Source organism: Chlorocebus sabaeus, chromosome 13, assembly GCF_047675955.1.
Source record: "Chlorocebus sabaeus isolate Y175 chromosome 13, mChlSab1.0.hap1, whole genome shotgun sequence".
Taxonomy (NCBI): domain Eukaryota; kingdom Metazoa; phylum Chordata; class Mammalia; order Primates; family Cercopithecidae; genus Chlorocebus; species Chlorocebus sabaeus.
Window position 1 is genome coordinate 11,457,210 of NC_132916.1, and position 14,158 is coordinate 11,471,367.

Genomic DNA, 14,158 nt, shown 5'->3' on the forward strand with positions numbered 1-14,158 from the left:
TGTAGAAGGAAGTCCCTCGCTCCCTCTCAGCTCCCCATCCTGCAGCCTCCTGTCCCCTGACAGTTCCACGGCCCCTCCAGCTGCAAGTCTTTGCCCAAATGCCACCTTCTCTGTGGGGCCTCCTTTGACAGTCAGTTCAACACTAGGGCCTCCCTGGGATCGCGTCTGATGCACGAGATGCCCAGTAAGACGTGTTTAGTGACAGAGAGTGGCTCGGAGAGCGGCTCTCCGCTGCAGGACATAAGGCCCACCCCTCAAGGTTCCTTAGCATGTGACCACTCTCTGCAGTACCAAGGGTTCTGTGGCCTCTCTGGTATAAACAGTGTGAAAATCCCAAGCAGGATAAGTGGGTAGACAGGCTTCCCATGACATGGCAGGTCCATTCCAACACCTTGAGGAAAATCCACTTCAGCCCCATACTGCACCACCTTTTCCCCGTGATGGGGCCAGCTTCCAGGAGCCCTCCTCCTCACAGTGACCCCTTACATCATTCACGGTAGCAAGTCCAGTGCTTTTTATGTGTGAAAATTTAAGAGCTAACTCATTTGACCAGAAGCCCAAGAGGCTGTCCTGTCCACCCAGGTGGGGACCAGAACCCACCCCGATCTCAGATCCAATATTTGCTCACGTTCGGGCAGCAAAAAACATCCTTCCACCATGTTCAGGTGAGCCAGCAGTTCACTACTGAAGAAATAAAAACGACGACAACAACAACAGATCCAGTCAGTTGAAAAACTTGTCGATGCTTTAAGTGACACTTTAGCGTGCGCCGTTCCCAAAGGGCTCAGAACAAAGCGAGCTGTCCGTTGAAACAAAGCTCCCCCGCAGCAGCGGAGATGCAAAAACAGGGACTCTATTCTCCCGCTGCCATGCCGGGCAGAATTTGACCCGCATCACCAAAGCAGAGCCAGCTTACCTGTGTAGGGTGGCTCAGGAAGGAATGACTGAAGGGTATACAAATTATTCTGTGGCATCAGGGGGTGGAGTCTCTAATTCGAGGTCTTGCTGCTAATACTAAAGTCACGCTTGGCAAAGGACATCCAGCTTGAGTTTCTCCTTTTGCTTTCTGCACTCCCTTGACATTTCATGTGTGAGTTTCTCCTTCTACTTCCTGCATTCCCTTGACATTTCACGTGCTGCTGCTGCAGAGGGGTGGCTGGTCTCCTGTGTGCTTGAATAGGTCTGGAGTCCGTATTCTGGGCTGGCTTTGACGCTGTGCCTGGCTCTCTCAGCTGCCTATGCTACCACGTGGAGATCACGCAAAGGCACAAAACTCCACGCGGCCAGCCCGTGCCTGGAACACCCAGCCCTCCCGTACCTGGAACACCCGCCAGGCAGCAGAGTTCCTCCAAGACAGTCTTCAGCAGGTGGCTGAACAGCTACAAACAGAATAGGGACATCCTGGGCTGTATCAGGGAAGGGATCTGATGTGACCGTCCACCCAATGTCTCCGCCAGATCAAATCCAAACTGCCGACATGTGGAGTAGAATCTGGCCTGCATCACCAAAGTTGAGCCAGCTTACCTGGACCCAGGGAGCTGGCCTCAGAGGTCCTGAAGAGCACAGAGCTGCTTATCCAGGCTCCTAAATGCATGGTTGTACCTTCTGCAGAGTTAGGCGCTCTGGGAGCGCCTAGGAGTGTGGTCTCGCCAGGCTTCCGTCCAAGCCAGTGCTCTGTTTCTACGCAGCTGCTGCCCACCTCGGCTGTTTCCTGAGCACCGTTTCTGTTTGTGCAGGCCGGCAGCTCTCCTCCTAGGCAACTCTCCCCTCTCCTCCTTTACCACGCCCTTGTCTGGTCTCGCCCGTCTCAGTCTCACTGTCTGCCCATCCTTCTCCTTGTCTCAGGGATTCTACCTTTTAAGACTAAGAGGCCCCAAGCAATGGTTGCCAGGCTGCCTTCTCAGCATCGCCTCCCGGCATAGCACACACACCTTCCCCCACCGCTCCCACCTCCAGCCTCCACACCACTGGGCAGGAAGCTGAGACTGCTTCCCTACAGGCAAGGGAAGAGGCCCCTCCAGGTAAGGGAAGAGACCACTATAGTTAAGGGAAGAGGCCCCTCCAGGTAAGGGAAGAGACCACTATAGTTAAGGGAAGAGATCCCTACAGGTAAGGGAAGAGGCCCCTCCAGGTAGGGGAAGAGGCCCCTCCAAGTAAGGGAAGAGAAGCCTAGGTCTTGCATGAGTCTTCCAGAAGGCCCAATAAATCACATCCTTTCCCTTGCTTGAGTACTGAACTGATAGGAAATGCCAGAATAGTCATTTGTGGGGGCTGAAAACCTTATGACAGTGGTAAGAAGCAAGCTGGGGAACATGGGGCAAGTATGCTTTACACGGAACCCAGAATTAGGCTCTCCGCTCAAGCAGCCCTGGGCCCTGCGTGTGCTCTCTGTGGCCTGGCTTCCCCATGGGGCAGAGATGAAGGGCCCAGCCATGCTTACCCCATGCTTCTTCCAGTGCACCAATGAGAGAAGCAGGAAGCAGGGGTGAGACAGCTCTGGACACTGTCTCCACAGGCAGGAAGCATCAGGCCCGAGGAATAAGTCGATAAGCCTTGCCCCTCACAGAGCCAAGCCTGTGGCCGCTATCCAGGCTTATGGATGAATAAGACCTGCAAAGATCAGGACTCTCCCTCCAGGCTAGAACAAGCACATAATCTCTCCCCGTCACAGCAAAGGTTCCCATCAGCATTCCCTGGCCAGTGCTTCCTTTACCCAGTAAGGGGTGGACAAAAGGGAGGATGGCCTGAGTGATGGTTAATACTGAGTGTCAACTTGATTGGATTAAAGGATACAAAGTATTGACCAGGTGTGATGGCTTATGCCTGTAATCCCAACACTTTGGGAGGGTGAGGTGGGTGGATCATCTGAATTCAGGAGTTCGAGACCATCCTGGCCAACATGGTGAAACCCCATGTCTACTAAAAACACAAAAATCAGCCGGGCGTGGTGGCGGGCGCCTGTAATCCTAGCAACTCGGGAGGCTGAGGCAGGAGAATCGCCTGAACCCAGGAGGCAGTGGTTGCAGTGAGCCAAGATTACGCCACTGCACTCCAGCCTGGGCGACAGAGCAAGACTCCGTCTCAAAAAACAAAACAAAAAAAAAAGATACAAAGTATTGACCCTGGGTGTGTCTGTGAGGGTGTGGCCAAACGAGATTAACATTTGAGTCAGTGGGCTGGGAAAAGCAGACCCACCCTCAATCTGGGGGGGAACAATCTGATCAACTGTCAGCTCAGCTAGAATATAAACAGGCAGAAAAATATGAAAAGAGAGTCTGGCTTACTCTGCCAGCCTACATCCTTCTCCTGTGCTGGACGCTTCCTGCCCTCAAATATTAGGCTCCAAGTTCTTCAGTTTTGGAACCTGGACTGGCTCTCCTTGCTCCTCAGCCTGCAGATGACCTATTGTGGGACCTTGTGATTGTGTAAGCTAATACTTAATAAACTCCCCTTTATACGTGTGTGTGTGTGTGTAGCATATATATATACATACATGTATATACATATATACATATATATACATATATATACACACACACACATATATTCCATTAGTTCTGCCCCTCTAGAGAACCCTGACTAATACAGCCTGACTTGCAGTTTCACTCGGCTACCATGTCTCATCTTAATGGGACCCAAGGCCCAGTGTCCTAGGATTCTAAGACAAAACTTCAAGTAACAAAATGACAAAAACAGCCAGGATGACAAGATTAGCCCTACTCCTAAGTCCAGGAAAATGGCCTGACTCGAGTCTGTGCTGTCGGATCAGGAAGCAACTGACAGGCACTAGGAAGGCAGCCTGGGGCTACCACTAACAAAAGGTTAAAATGATGGCGTCCAGGATGGAGATGGAAGAAACAGTAGAGATTCAAACCACTGCAGCACCTGGCAAGTGGACATTACAACTAAAATACAATGCTCTGTCATGAATGAGCTTCTCAATATTGAAATTATCCCAAAGACCATGGAAACATTGAATACCAATGAATATGAAACTCACCTAGCTTTTTAATTTCGTGTGTCCGTTCATCTCTCGTCAGTGGAACATAATTCATCTTCCGGCCACTCTCCCCGTAGCCCAGGAGAAAACCCCGTGATCTGCGTGGACTCTTGGCTCCAGACAGGCGTGGTGCCTTCCATGCAATGGACAGCCTGTCATCTGAGGACCGGACACGCACACGCAAGGGCTTGTTGGGCACTTCCTTTTCTTAAAGAGGGCAGGACACAAAAGTGGTTAGACGGTAGACCACTTAGAGTTTGCCATCATGCACGTAAGGTTTCCAGACACTGAGCCTCAACAATTAGCTGCTGAGCATCAAACATACGTTTCTTGGTAACTAATTCTAGTAAGGACATTTTTCCCCCAACAGTATCAATACTCTATCCACATATTCCGCCCCACGTTTCATACCAAAAGGTCTCAAGAAATTAAAATAAAACATTCTATGTTGTGAGACTGCCCGCCAGAAATCTTGGATGTTTTACAGTGTCCCTTTTTATCTATTTCCTTTTGTCCCCGTTAGGCCAAAATTATATATTCTCTGGCAAGAGCTAAAGGTCAGTATAAAAATATAGCAGAGAGACACTATGTGCTATTTATAACTCTCCTCCAGAAAGCTTTTTCACTGTAATGTAGAAAAGATGGGCTTTCCTTGGCTTTACAATGAATCATTAACTGATTTCTATTTTGGTCCTAATTTTTCTTCCATGTCTAAGTCTTGCTCCTCCAGACAAAGCCTGGTCATGCTACACCATCGCTGCTATCCTCTGTGTCTGTTGTTTTTTGTTTCTTGCTACATTAATCAATTTTGAGAAATCCTCTTGCTAAGCCAATCAATCTCAAGAAACGCTCTCACTGTGAACTTTCCCAAAGCAGGGCATTCTGGTGGTCAATACTTAGTGTTTAAAATGTTGCTTGTATACCAAGTAAGAGCTGGTATGTTTGGAAACAAGGGTTACGGATCATGTGACTACCACCTTGCCCTCTTTTAGAATATGCCACTGATCACATTGTAAGCCCTCATTTGGGGATCCAGTTAGGCTAAAGAGCACCTCTTTAATTGTGTAAGGCAGTTACTTCCCAAGCATTCTTCCTCCATATATACATTAACCCCATCACCAATTCTGACTAATTTTATTAGACTGGAAAATTCCCAGCTAGGCTAACATTTCAACACTAAGACATAAAAACAAAATCTAATATCACGATTTAGCATACTCTTCAAGAACACATAAATCAATAGCCTTTGGAGATGCTGAAATGGCGGACACCTGGTTCCAAGGTCCTGAATCTAACCAAAAGGAATATCCACTTGTAGATTAGCTGGAGTTACCCAGGCAGTCACTGGGCACCCCATTCCTACAGGCTACTAAGAGAACACCATGTCATGTTCAACAAATACCTTCCCTAATAATCAAAGTCATAATTGTTTTAAAGTTTTTTGTTTTCAGTCCAGAAGTATAATCCAGTAAAATGAGCAGATCTACCGAGAACACACACATGGGTCTTATGTGAATCAGCTGAAACATAAATCATTGAGCAGAGACAGCATCCTCTGCCCTGAGCTCTGCTCCAGTCCTGAGACCTTCCCAGCCGTGTGTCTGGGGATGGAAACCGCTCCTGGAGGTTACACTGTCCCTGCTGGGCCTGGGGGAGGATGGCAGGTCTCTGCTCCAGGACAAACCGATTCTGACTCGGCAATCCCTGACACTCAACAGTAATAAGCTGCAATAAAAAATGTTTAAAAGGTCTTTGAAATTTCCTGAGGGGCGGGGTCCCTGAGGAGTCAGGAGTGAAGTTCCAAGGACAAGGAGCCTGGTCACAGATGGCACAAGCTCATTGCCTGCAGTGTCTGCCAGTGGCTCTGTCCTGCACAATGCCAGGTTCACTAAACATGAGCCACACACCCCAACAGCAGGGACAACAGCTTCCTGCTCACTGCACACACTTCCCCATTCCAGGCTCTGGCTTTGCTGTCCATCCTAGAAGGAGACCAGGCCCACTGAAAAGCTTTGGGGACAGGGCCGAGGCTGGCTCTTGCAATCCCCTGTTTTATGAAATGTTTCGCTCTGCAGCAAGCTCTCACATAGTTCATCTAGTTGTCCTTACAACAGCTCCAAGGTAAGTAGGATAGCGTCATCACCCCCATGAGAAAACTGTGGTTCACAGAGGGGAAGTAGTAGCTGACAGACGGTCACATAGCTGTTTAGGGCCAGGCAGGGACCTGAGTTCAACCATTCTGATTCCCAGTTTCATCCCCTTTCCATGGTGCCCCTTTCATTTAAGCTCCCCCTTACCCCATGGGCCATCCCACCAACCTCCCAACCTCTTCTAATTAATGTGAAGCAAGGGTTTTGAGTCAACCGGCTGCCTTCAGAGTATTAACACACAACTGCCTTGCCCAGTAGGCATTACATATAACAAACAGTATTCTCAGCAGGTAGCAAATGGACAAGAGAAGGACTGTCACCAAAGACCACCCAGGAAGAACTGTTCCCTAGACAACATGGAGCTCGCTGTCTCCGTAATAACCGGAGTGAAGTGAGAATGTCCTCCCTCTGAACACAATTGTCTCTCTTTCAAATCTTTGGTTTTAGAAAAACCAATCTCATTTTTTTCAAGTATTTTGAAAATTTCCTTTCTTTAATACTCTGGGTTATATATACCATCAAACATCTTTTATAGATCATCTGGTAATCCTCTTTTAAACTGATGTGCATATTAAGAAAACTAGCCATATGGTTCAAATTCATTTGCAATTAAACTATTTAAGTGTTTTCTCTGGGCTGTATGTGATAGCCTCACCAAAGCCTTCTGAAATTCTCTAATAAATCTTTGTAAGTCTTTTATCTTGAAAACAGGAAGTCACAACTGCCAAGGGTGATGGAACTCACATCTACTAGCGTTGAGTGTACTTCAGACTTGGCTGGACACATTCCCTCAACTGCTCTTGGTACAACGTAATCAGGTGAATTGCACTCAGAACTGGCTGATAACAGAAGACCTACGGCAACTGATTATATGTCACCCACTTGGCAGGTCCCCTGGGTGAAAAAATTACCATCCAGATTGCAGCAGACCTCAGAAACCAGACAGGATTCAAATATTTCTCCTGATTTGTGCCACCAGCTTTGCAAATTGGCAAATGTTCTAAAGTTGTACAGAACCAAAATCTCTTTTTTTTACAAAGAAAAAAAAATCTAAAACTCAATATGATGTTTTACCCATTCTATGCTAGTTAAACTTGGTAGCTTCTGAATTAGGCTTGAAGTCACAGGCTCTGAAGTCAAAGTCTGCATCGAATCTATTACAGGCTATGTGGCTTAGAAATCTCTCTGAACTTCAGTTTCTTCTGTAAGATATTGCCCAGCATATGGGCTTTGTAATATAACCATGTAAAACGTTCAGTGCCATACCTGACATATGCGGTATTAAGCACACTAGTTGTGTTTGTGGCCCTGACAAAAATGAAATCCCTCGCTTACTAGATTCACTACCTGAGTGGGCAGCCCCCTTCAGAATGGGAGCTGTGAATGTATCACAGAGCTTACCACCATGCCTTGCATACAGGGGCACTAAAAAAAGTGTTTCAAAGAAGCAAATGTGAACGAAAGAGAGGGCTTATTGCCAAGGACCCTTTACATTGAAAATCTTTTCAAATCTGAGGTTGCCCATAACCAGATGAAGAGTGTTATTCATCATCTTCATTAACATCTAGCAATTATCAGTGACTCAAAATCCCTCTCTTCATTGGTATAAAAGAATGCATGACCACAGCTGTCTGGTGGCCGCTTTCTCTTGGCCCAGGTCTCGTCTGGCAGGACATGCTCACTTCCCAGCAGAATGTGAGGTTTCATTCCATCTACAGCCTTGCAAAGCCGCAGTTTATCTGGTTTGTCCCACTGACCAATCTGACACCCCACTGCACTGACCACCAGCTTCACCAAGATGGTCCTGGTGTTTATCCCCGTGACCTGAAAGAGCCGACCTGCATGCTCACGGGCCTCCAAATACCCACTTCACCCCAGACGGCTGCCCCGCCATCCCCAGCACCAGCCTCCAGGATAACTGTGGACACCAATCTGCACGCGGGGGTGGGGGTCAGGGGGTGTCCAGCCATTTAGACCACAGCCATGGTGCTCAAAATTCAATGTGCACCAGAAGCACCTGGTCAGGTGAAAACAAACCCTGGCCTCCCACCTCCATCAGGACCAGGTCTTCTGCACACTCCTGATGAAGAAGCTTGATAAGGAAGAGATGAGAAGCCTGAGAGGAAGAAGAAAGAAGGGGCAGGGAAAGGGGAGGGAATGTGTGTTCGGGAGCAGTGAAAGCCAGCTGCTGATAGCCGGATGGGGGCAGGACATCAGCTTTGTGGACCACACTCTGCATCTGAACTCTCTGACCCCAGCTCATGCTCAGGCCCAGTGCTGCCTGACGTCTCCAAACGTGGTCAGCTCCAGCAAACACCTCCCCAGCCTGCATCCATCACAGGCTCATTCTTCCTGTGCAAGTTCTGACACATAATCCTCCTGAAACACCTTTGAATTAATTTACACTACTCTTCTTCTACATACCCAATATTTGCAATGCTTACTGTAAAGTCCCTCTTTAATGCCATATTTTCTCTCCCATAAGCAGCCTCAATATGTGTAACTACGTACTGGTTTTCTGTGATATTTGGTTAGGCCCAGCTAGTTAACAATAAGGAGAAAGGACAATTGGCAGCCATCCTTGAAATCACCCAATCACAGCCCATTTGCCGACCAAAGAAGTGAGGCTCAGAAAGGCTAAGGGAACATCTCAAAACCAGACAGCAGGAAGCTGAAGCCAGAATTGGCACCCCATCTGTCAGATCGGTAGCCCTAGCTCTCTCCATGGCAGTTCTTGTTGAGAAGCTCATGGTGGTTGCAGAGTTGGTGTCACCAGTAGCCATGTGTGGCACGAGCATCACACCTTCTCCAGGGGAAGGTCCTCTTGGTGCCTCCCAAACCCCACTGATGATGTGGTGGGCAGCACCAGGATGCCCTGGCAAGACGTGCATATGCCCTACTTACAAAGAAGCTGGCCCAGTTCCCAAGGACCAGACTGCCCGTCAGGGGACATCAGCACCATCTGTCCCATCAAGATCTGCTTGTTGCACTATTCCTCTTAAATGTGTAAGTGTCTAGTGCTCTGGGAAAGATCCCTGATGAAGAGTCAAGCATCTGGCCAGCACACTAAGGACAGCAACACCCTGCTTCCTCCAGAGACGCCAGAGGAGCGCCCCTCGGCCAACCCCTGCAGTCAGTAAACTCTTACTGCATTTTCAGGGGTTGGAAGAAGAGAAGAGGTCTTAAAAGCAGGGGGGGGAAAAGATGAAAAAGAGAAAAGAAAAAGAGAGAAAGGACCTTGATCTCCCCTGAGCTAATCAATGCCAATTACTAATGCCATGGATCGTGGAAGCCCAAAGAGCCTTTATAAAAAAAAAGCATTTGCGCTAACTTTCAAAACAAACCAGACAACATCACCACCTTCAGTTCAAGATTTCTGCTGCCCACAGCAAGCATCCAATATTTCAGAGACTCTGGCTTCCTGTCTGCCAGGATCCTGCCTGACATCCTGGGTGTCATCAAATCAGGAAGCCTTAGGAAATGCCACTTGATATGGAGTCAAGAAAGGGACATTGCTGTCAGTTGCTGGTGCAAGGCCGCCGGCATCTGTGCCCCCAAGTGTGGTACCCTAAATCCATCAGGACTGTCTCAGGTACAAAGTAAACTCTTTAAGCCATCCTGGGGCCACTCCATTTCAAAGAGTTTGTGTTGCCTGTTTCACAGAAGAAGGGCTGAATCACTCTATCACTTAACTAAGCTTTCTTCCAACTTCTCACCAAAGTTCATCTAACAGCAGAGAGAATGAACCCCTCCCCAGAAGCCTGAAGCATGTAAATTCATTCCTAATCTTCATTTTTATCTCAAAATTGCATTTGCATTTTGTAGACTACTCCATAATATTTTGGTGTTTGTTTAAAAACTAAAAGTAGGCTGGGCATGGAGGTTCACAGCTGTAATCCCAGCACTTTGGGAGGCCGAGGCAGGCAGATCACCTGAGGTCAGGAGTTCAGGACCAGCCTGACCAACATGGAGAAACCCCATCTTTACTGAAAGTACAAAATTAGCTGGGCTTGGTGGTGTGCACCTGTAATCTCAGCTACTCAGGAGGCTGAGGCAGGAGAATAGCTTGATGCCAGGAGGCAGAGTTTGTGGTGAGCCAAGATCGCACCACTGCACTCCAGCCCGGGTGAGAAGAGCGAGACTCTGTCTCAAAAAAAAAAAAAATTAAAAATAACATTTGAATGCCCGGCCATCAGTAAAATTCTCCCTAACCTTATGCCTTCATGGAATCTTGGTTGTGTCACATTCTCCCAAGTTCTGGGGACCCCAGTTTGAGAAGCCCTGAGAATCACTGGTATGGCAGTGGCTTTAGGATGTCACCCAAAATATCAGTCAGTAGCTGACTTTGGTATTGACCCTAGTAGAGTGCTATGAATAGCAATAAAAACTACTTTGTGCCATCAGTTTCACGGTAGAGGTCTGAGGCTGTGCTGGGCTGCAGAATGCCAAGTGGCCCTGAGACTGTGGTCATCCCCTGCATTAGTGACAATGCAGAGCTCTACACGGGATGGCCATGAAGCCCTTCCCACGACCATAAGAATTAAGAGGTTCTACAGTTGCTTGCATGGATACGGCCCTCAATTTGTATAGATCATAAGCCTTTGGAGGGGAATCTTTCCCTTATCCTACCACTGTGTAGGCAAGGCTAGAGTCTCTGTCACCCATTTGTGGCAGTGGCTTATCTCTAGGCCCAGAAGACCAATACCAGTTGCTCTCCTCAGCCATCTCATGATCCTGATGTAGACATCGCTGTGCCATCTGCAACAGCAGCTTGGGGTCAGCCCTATCCCGAGCCTGGCTCACTCACTCCCCATCCCCAGCCCAATCCCCACCAACACAGTGTGGAAGGATCAGTCAGCTTCTCTGGGGACTAGCTATGAAAGTTTCCTCCATTATTGGCATGAGTGTACAGAGTCATTAGAAGCATCTACTCTAGATCCATCTGGTGGTGCTTTAGTTCTCAGCCATTCCCCTACAGGATTCATGAGGGCCACAGAAACCAAAGAAGGCAATAATCCTTTTCCGGTCTTAAGGGCTGGATCCCCACAGTATAACACAGAGATGGCCTCACAGCCTATAAGCAAAGAGAAGGAGTGTTAAATATTCTAAGGAAAACTAGACCTCGGTTCAAAGGGTTTTGATTTGTTGGGGATTGTTTGTTTCAGTTTAAAGTTCTTCTGTATTTGTTTCCTTTGGGAATATAATGGTAAGTAATGCAGTTGTCTTCTGGCAATCAAAGACCTTGTTTTGTTGAACAGCTATTGGTTACTTCAACTTTTAACTGTTCTGCAACACACACACACACATTGGCTTCACTTGCAGATGAAAGATCCAGTTACAATATATGAGTAGGTTGATAACTTTAAAGGGAAGTGCTTCCTTTCAGGTCTAATACCTGAATTTGCAGGGATCCCACAAAAGCTGCTTCCCCTCTCAGAGGTATCACAGACCCACACCTGCCCTCTTTTTCTCGCAGACATCCAGAGAAAAGCCCAGAACAGAAAACAGCAACTGAACCTAAGATGCTGGCCTCATCAGAAGTCTTAGGTTTTATTAAACTACCGTAGGTTCTTCCAGGACTTGAACGCAAGCACTTCATGCAGGGCTGCCCAGGCAGGGACCACCCATCTCCCACCTTCCCAGGGCCCCCGCCCCTCACACTCGGAAGAACCGCTCATCAGTCTCTGAAATAAGCACAACATCCTGGTGTCCTAAGAAAGCGCCTCACCCCCACTGTTTGTGTCCTCACATGAAATGCCTGTGATTTCAGCTCAAAAGTAGGAAAAGGCTGCGTCCAGTCAATCTCTTTTCTGGCCAGCTAGCTCCTTCCTGCCTCCCTTCCATGGCATTTCTGTGGGGGCAGGGGGGGTGCAGTGCCAGCAGGGACTCCTGAGGCCTTTGCTTCTCCCCAAGGACATCTAGCTAAATGGAGTCAAACAGCTCCTCACACAAACCTCTGTCTCCCACATTTGTATTACCTAAAGAATGGGCTCTACAATTAGCAAAGTCTAGTTATATTTTAACATGAGAGGCAGCTTTGAAATGAGCACTCGGATAAAGAGATCCCAGCCCTTAGGATGGAAGGACTCATTCTGGGGCAGTACTTCCTTGGGAGGGAGTAGTGGGCAGGCCACCCCACAGCCCATGGATCTGGCTGTGCAAACACCTCATCTTCATAGACCAGCCAGCCCAAAGAATTCCAGTTTACAGATGCACACATCTTTTTCTTTTTCTTTTTTTTTTTTTTTTTTTTTTGCCCAGGCCCTCAAAGTAGCAAAAGGCAAGAAATGGAATCTCTGATTAATGGTAGCACCAATCTCAGTTCAGCAAACTGGCTTGCCCAGAACCCCCCAAATCAACGTTGAACTACACAGAGGTGACCCCAATCTTCTCACAGGCGCCTCTGCAACATCCAAGCCCCAGCTCTTGTCAACACTCTTGTCAATGCCCACTCCTCTACCAAACACAGGTATGGGGCAGAAGCCACCTCCAAATGCATTTCCACTGAACAAACGTCTCCTGAGCATCCACTGGGCAACTGCCCCAGGCTCTGGAGATAGGAAGATGAGTCAATCAAAGTAGCCTGCCCTTGAGGAGCTCACCTTCCAGGCCATGAACCAGAAACTTCTGCCCTGTGAAGTGCACACTAAATAAAACTAATATTGGCATGAGAAAGCTACTGCGAAAATAATGCCACGGGCATTATTTATTCCCCATTGTCCAAAGGCTTTGATTGAAATTGTACTGGGAAAGAAAGCAGTCTTTGATTCATAATTAATTCCATGATTTTGAATTGGGGTACATGTTAAGCAAACGTCTGGTGCGCAGCAGCTCCACTGCCTGGCTGCAGAAATATCTAGTGGAGCCCTCGCTTTGCCTATTGGTTTACTGTGCTAGCACCTTTTGCACCAAGTGCCAATGACACATGTCAGTTTAAATAAGTTGACGTGGCCAGCTCCACTGGTTCATTCAGCAGAATTCCGCCATTGCGAACAGAGGGGAGGATGCTCAACAAGGGGACCCTTGGAGAGGTGCTTTCCAGCGTATCACTGGGGACGAGTGTTTCTTCTGTGTACCTTTGGTGTGTTCAGGTACATTCTCAAAATGCAGAAATTACAATTTAGCATTTCCTCCTTCACTAATATGACTTTTGAATGCACTGACCTAAAATATTCAAAGTAGGGTAAAGAAATAAGAAAACAGCCATTTGTTCAGTATGACAAATGGTTTCCTACTGCTCACAAAGCTTAGCATCATTCATTAAAAGTGGAATCAGTCCACTCGGCCTCATAGATTCATGACATTTCAAAACTAAAAGGAAACTTGGAACCTTAGAAAGAACTTTGGAGCCTAAGAAAGTTCTTAGAAAGGAACCTAGAAGCTTCTTGTTGAATCCCATCATTTCATAGCTGAGAAACCTGAGGTGCTTGGAAGACAGGGGTTGCTGATGGCTGAGTGCTAGTCAGGGCCTGAACCTGGAGCCAGAGCCAGGCGTTCAGGGGTGAATAGTGTCGAGATTATGGTTTGGTGGATTCATTATACTCTTGAATCAGCAGATTGGGGAGACAGCCATCTCAAGACATTAGGTTTAGAGTTTTCAACTTCTACGTCGGTCATATTTAAATAAACTGTCAAGATAATATGCCTGAAAATTGGTGCTCATGTTGATGAAATACTGACAGAAAAGGCCAAAATACAAGTTTGGGGTATGCATGTCCCATCATTCTGTAGATATGCCCATGAAAAGAGTGCTAGATAGGAACTATTTACAATGCCAAAATATTTACAATGCCGAACTTTGGTTTTTCGTGTTTTCATAGTTTCATTGTTTCAGAGTCAAATAATTAGTTCAACAGTAGGTATTAGCTTTCTGAGCCAGGCACTGGGAGGGATCCAAAGATGAATCCCGCCCCAGATCTGCCCTCAGGTCTACCATGCTTTCCAAGAAACTGATGTTGATGAAGTCAGCCTTAAAGAGAAGGTGACAACAGCCCTTCCTTGGAGCCAG

The 14,158-nt window shown here is 47.4% G+C and overlaps 1 protein-coding gene across 3 annotated transcripts in view; it reads right to left on the minus strand.

Moving 5' to 3' along the window:
- FNDC1 (fibronectin type III domain containing 1) overlaps positions 1 to 14,158 on the minus strand; it is a 144,623-nt gene that overhangs the window by 52,455 nt on the left and 78,010 nt on the right. For all 3 annotated transcript variants that reach the window (XM_038001172.2, XM_038001171.2, XM_038001170.2), the window contains one exon: positions 4,001 to 4,207. In XM_038001172.2, the coding sequence (XP_037857100.2) occupies positions 4,001 to 4,055 (55 nt within the window). In that variant the 5' untranslated portion in view covers positions 4,056 to 4,207. The remainder of the gene's footprint in view (positions 1 to 4,000; positions 4,208 to 14,158) is intronic.